Source organism: Rhipicephalus microplus, unplaced genomic scaffold (genome assembly GCF_043290135.1).
Source record: "Rhipicephalus microplus isolate Deutch F79 unplaced genomic scaffold, USDA_Rmic scaffold_21, whole genome shotgun sequence".
Lineage (NCBI taxonomy): Eukaryota > Metazoa > Arthropoda > Arachnida > Ixodida > Ixodidae > Rhipicephalus > Rhipicephalus microplus.
The window spans coordinates 5033004-5039003 of NW_027464594.1; the positions used below are offsets into that span (position 1 = coordinate 5033004).

At 48.8% G+C, this 6000-nt stretch overlaps 1 protein-coding gene across 3 annotated transcripts in view; it reads left to right on the forward strand.

Annotated features, from left to right (window-relative positions):
* The window catches only part of LOC142761664 (uncharacterized), a 146698-nt gene extending 140966 nt beyond the window's left edge, over positions 1-5732 (forward strand). For all 3 annotated transcript variants that reach the window (XM_075883854.1, XM_075883856.1, XM_075883855.1), the window contains 2 exons: positions 1431-1835; positions 3475-5732. In XM_075883854.1, coding sequence (XP_075739969.1) covers positions 1668-1835; positions 3475-4605 — 1299 coding nt within the window. In that variant the 5' untranslated portion in view covers positions 1431-1667 and the 3' untranslated portion in view covers positions 4606-5732. The remainder of the gene's footprint in view (positions 1-1430; positions 1836-3474) is intronic.
* The last annotated feature ends 268 nt before the right edge of the window (positions 5733-6000 follow it).

A 6000-nucleotide genomic window follows, 5' to 3' on the forward strand; every position in this document is an offset into this window, starting at 1 on the left:
CAAATCGAAGATTCTAGTTGTCTAAACGCGCCGTTGCTAATCACCGAGGCCGCGTACGGTAGCCTCGACATCATCCGCGGCACGGTAGACGGCACAGCAATGCAATTTTCCGCCACTGTCCGCGCGCTGCACAGCCCGCAAACTTTTGCAGTTGAATGTACATCATTGTAAAAACGATAAATCACCAGAGAACATAGGTTTGCAGGGCTGCGGCAAGAAATCGCTATATTTGTAGCTTTATGTAGTACGAGCTACGCTCGCATATTCGAAGCACATCTGATCGCAGACCAATTGTACTCGGGTTATGTGTTCGCCGATCAGATGATCAGGTGATTGCTACAAACGCAGCGGACGATGGTAAAGAAATGGGAAGGAAAGAAATAGTCTCCGTGATGATGTCGCGAAAATGAGAAACCTAACCGGCTTACGCAAACTTACGAACATTTGATTTAAAGCTCGACAACAGTGGCATCGCGAAACTACGGCATTGGTCAAATCAGTGTTTAGATGTTTTAAATTTTCTTTTAGAATTTCTTAGAAGTCACTACATATGTACTTCGGTGCAAGTACCTATGTGCCGCTAGTGCTTGCGCCTTGCCACTGGTCATATTGTCTTGCTTTAAACTAACTGTTTCACTCATGTCAACATGTCCCATCAATTCTTGATGGAGTGGGTGTGCAACTGAAAGTGTCTATAGAGCTATAGCTACCTCCTTTCTATTTTGAATGAGTTGTGGCGTCCTCATTGTGGTGTATAAACCAAATGCGCACGGGGTTGACATCTCATCATTTCCTTCCCACCACCTCTAACTCTCTTTTTTACAGCACTTCGCGATATAGGAGGGTAGATTCGAAACCGCTATGCAGGATAAACGACCGCCCCCTTTCGTAAACGTGCGCGGACGTTCATCATAGATGGCATTTTCATGGCAGTTGTGTTTCAAGACGTGTCAGAGTTCCCGTGTGCGATGAAGTGTGGCCGCCGAATGACTGGAGGGATACATGTCCTACATTTCGGCACGATGCGTGCACATATTCCCTTGTCCACGTTCTATAATCAAGGCACGCCACCCGATGCCCCAGTGTATCAAATTCGCGCCTTTTAATCTTCGCGCACGGCCGAAATGTCAGACACGATGCTGATGCGTCAACCCCTTTGTAAAGAGTGCACGATGCGCGCTTAAGTGGGCTCAAAAGACGAAAGAAAGAAATGGGTGGTCTATACTGATTGACCCCTCCCAGCGTGTCGCAGCCTTTCGACCTTTCGACGCCACGCCGTACGTGTCTATAATTTCTGACACCAGTTCGTGCAAGCGTGGAGAAAAGGGGCTAGAAGCGTCTTCTTGGGGCGTTGAGCAACTTTTGTTTCTTTTTGCGTGGTCCATCAACCCATTGGCCTACAATAGGAATCCTCTCTTTTCTGATTGCAGGTTGAGCTGTGGGCATCGAACCGGACTGACCATCGTCGAGGCGTGAAAGACCAACAGAAATTTCCACGAGAGCTCGCACGCAGGGGCCGTTGTCAACTTGTGCCGTTGCACTAAGGCGTCAAAGCGGAGACGATCATGAAGCCCTGATGGGCTTGTGCTTGCTCCTTGCGACGTCCAGTGTCCCCTCACGGGCTAAGACTCTTCTAGGACGCGTCAGTCACCTCGTGGTGTAGTGCCATGGCGTTCCGTAAGGGCGCCAAAGAGATGAAGAAGCAGTCGTACTACGTGTGGTTCCTGGGGGCCAAGGAGTCCCGTGGTCTCCGAGGCCTGGAGTACATCGGACCCGTGCTGCGGTTCTTGCTGGAACGGGAACGGGAAGTCGAGCCACCCAAGGTCACGCTACAGGTGAGCCGCGTCGTATATACCTTGCACGAGAACTAAACACAAAAAACGTTTTTTTGTCGTATTTGTAAATTTCTCTGTCAAGGTACCACGAATCCCATGCATGCGGTGCGAAAACGCTTGGTAAGCAAAAAAAAAAAAAACGAGCAAAAATGCGTGTGGTGACGCCAACGTGAAGTTCCCGCAACCATCACGTCATAGATTATGATACTGTCTGTTTGCGTCTACCTAGTTCTACAGCGATAAAATGAAAGTACAGGGTGTGTCAAAAGATCACAGGCCATGTTCCCACAGCAATACAAGAGATAGTGGCCTGGAAACATTTCAGTGTCCTCTCCTCCCCCCCCCCCCCCCGCCCGCCCCTGCATGATCACTTGTCTTCCGAGAGACTTGACATACCAAGTTTATGAAAGTTTAGTTGAGCACTATGACCATAGTATAAAAAAGAGTTATTCATGATTCCAACAGAAATTACGGTAGGAAACTGAAAAAGTGGGACCTTTGACATTCATTACAATTATTTTCTAATCTATTGATGAACTTATCGAAAGAAATTGCCGGTATTTGAGCTTTTCGAGTATAATTGATTGGTCAAAACTAATTTTGTTGTTTCACTTTAATATCCATTTTCGATGTGTGCTCGCAATCCTGCAACTTTTCGACAACACAGCCGATTACCTGAGACGTGACACCCTTCAAAAGTTTTGTGCAGACAATTAGGATATTCGTGAAAAGGCTGCTTTCCGTGCATAATATATAGTGATGGGTAATAGATTTATTCGAATATTAGGAATGATGACCTGTTCGTATACGTTGAAGTCGAGATGTGTGCATACGATGCATTTAGGGCTCTGAAAATAGGAAAACAGCTCTTCTGTATAAAAAGGTTCTTCAACCAAGTGATACCCGTAGCCGGGCTGGTTTTCTTTTCCTTTCGTAAAACACGTAGAATAGCGCAGATAGCACGACATCATTCCAACATACGGCATCCGTTATGAATTAAAGCAGCTCATGAAAATATTCCTCGACGGTAGGTGTATGGGTGACCACAGTGGAGGCTGAATGTATGGCAAGGCTCTTGAGAGCTATTTTTTTTTTGCTGCGCTGTGTACGCGTTGTTTGCTTCTGATTTTAAAAGGGGCCATAAAAAGTTTCTAGGCACTTTGTAATGGAATCATTTCATATTAAATACTAGCAAAAATATAATGCGAGCAGGTTGTTACGGTATCTGTGACATCCCTTCCTCTCTGGGGCGCTGTTACAATGAGACTCATATCTGCGTGTTCATCGGTACACGGGAAATTAGAACAATTTTGTTGAACATTTACGAAAAAAAGTAGAGATCTGGTCCAACGACCGAAACCGATGTCAAGCAGACTAGAGAACTTTGTGCTACAATCCTATTTTTGTGTTGATTTCACTTGCCATAAGTGAAGGGTTGCTCGAAGAAGCTCACGTGACTTCACCACTTCATAATAGTGTAGACCCTGAGCTGCGTAATAAAATGCCTGACGAAGATGACGTACTATACTCCGCGATGCATGGTTGAAGCCGTATTGCACTTGTCATAACGGAAAACGCAGCTTGTATCCCGACCACTGTTAATTATACGTGCGCATTATTCATTTTTTGTACACTACAGGTCAGCGGTAAAGGCATCAAGATGGTGCAGAACATCGCTCGTGGCGTTCGAGGCAAGATGGAGCAAGTGAAGCACCTGATCCCACAGCACGCAGTCACTTGTGTGCACCAGGATGGTGACCTGGTGTGCTGCATCTTGCTGCTCTACAACCCGGTCACCAGGTGCCCCGTGCACGTGCACGTCTATCGCTGTGATTCTCCCGAGACGGCCACCATGCTGCGCCAGCAGCTGCAGCAGCTCGTCGAGCGGCCCGACAACCAAACCAAGTTCCGTGAGATTGAACACCGGCTGGCGGCCAAGGGATTGCTGCGCGAGCACTCGTTCCATCACCACCACCATTCGGGTCCTCCCCGTATGCCCTCCGACGGAAGGACCGAAGACGGTTCCGAGGACCGCAGCGACGTCTCCGAGGAGGAGGAAGAAGAGGGCCTCGCCACGTCGCCACCCCGAAGGCCCGCCGCAGTTCTGCCTCCTTCGGTCCACGGCGCGGCATCGGTAGGCTCAGCCACATCCAGTGACCGGATGGCGAGCCTGTACGCGTCTCTGGCCGCCGAACTACGTGAGAAACTGAGCAACCCCGACCGCGGCCCGCTTCTGTTGCCTCCCAAGGACTATGGGACAGTATGCAAGAGGTCTTCAACCAGGCCCGAGGGTGGCTCCAAGTCAAGCAGCGGTATCGGCTCAGACGAGCTTCTGCCCCGTGAGCTGGACTCGTCATCTGATGATGAGTGGCCCGCCCAACAGCATCGTCAGCGGGAGCAGCGCAGAAACCGCCGACCGGTCTCCTTCCCGGCCACCTCAGCCCCTCCAGCAGCGGTTTTCAGTGCACTGCCTCAGAAGCACCGCCAGCCGCATACGCCACAACGCCAGGCCCAGACGCCGCAGCCATACCGCAACGGACAAGTGCCACACCAGCAGAGGCCGTTTTCACAACAGCAGCAACACCCTCCTAGCCACCGCCAGTTGGCGTCGTCTAGGCAGATGGTACTGCCCGAGTCAAGGACGTACCAGCCACACCATCAGCCGCAGCAGCAACAGCCAGAACCCTCGAGGCAACACAACCAGAAGAAGAGCAGGGACTACAGGCACAGCTTCGTTGAGCCGTCGACACGTAGACCTCTGCCTCTGTGAGAAAGAAACCGATCGACGATTCGCAACCAGTCGCTTGTTCGCGACGTAGAGCGAACCAAGTCTACACAGATGCTAACCGCTCATGAGACGACGTTTACATGACGACAGCTTCCAGTGACAGCCGCAGCCCTACATACAACGCCGCTCTCAACTGTACAACCTCACATTTGTACAAGTCGTGTAGAGCGGCGCACCTCCTGAACGGTCACTCAGTCTAGAGCCAGCGCGTGGGACGTGGCTTGGAGTGATATGCAGAGTCAGAACCGCCAGGGAACAGAGGTCCATGAATACAATGAAAACAGGACTCGCAAGATACGGGGGATTCTCCTTTTAAAAGAAGGAAGAGAAACGAGAGAAGGCAGTGGTTTCAGGTTTCTGCGGGACACTCCTTGAGCGTGAGTGTGAATTATATAAAAGCGCGGCCGGAATACTTCAGGTTACTTTTGGGAAAAACGTGATAAACTGAGCATAAAAGGTTTAGCAGGACCGTATTGCCGGGAAATAAAGAAGCCTGGCAGGTGCTTGCAACGAGTCCCACTTTGCAACGAGGGAATGTGCGTCGCCGGAGCAGGTTTCTTCTTGACGACGGGTGTTTCACAGCAGTGTGCATACGCCTGGTCCTGATCGTGGCTTCGCGACAAACGTGTGCTCAAAATCTCGCAAGACGATGTGAGGTTTTCTCGAGACTGCAAATTTTTCGGGACATGGAATTGTTTCGAAATGAGTGTTATTATAAGTGTTGTTTTATAAGATATAGAGCTCACTCAGCGAGCTCAAATTTCTACTGCGCGTCAAGTACAGCAAGCGCCGTAGATATTTGAGAAGACGAAGCTGATTAACAATCCTCCGATCAGCGAAAGCAAATCGGATAACACTGGGGAAATACGTGAGCCAGGACCTTCCAATGCCGCCACTGCCAGCAACCTAACCAACACTGGAAGCAACTACACAAGCTTGGAACACATCTCCAGAAACTTCGTCTATAAGGACGATGTTATGTTTTTTTTTGCTTCTAAGAATTTTAACTAAACAAAACTGCCCTTTGCTGAGGCTGCGTGCTCGTGGACTGGTTTTTGGACTTGTTCAAGTGACGCTAGTAATAAAATAAAACTAAGAAGTAAACAGTTCGTGGACTTTGTGTTTGATATTGATGCGCTGTCCTGCTGTGCTTTAGCAGCGAGAATAATAAAAAAAAAACACATATTGTAACATAACGAGGAGAAGGCACATATTTTTATTGTTCACTATTTACGATGGCTATTGTACACATTTATAGCATATAATGAAGGCTACTAAGCATAGAAACCAAACAAAATTACATGTGCATTTTGTTTTTGTCACGATATTAGTACTTGCGCTTTCATCTGTGTGGAACGACCACAGCTTTCTTTCGGC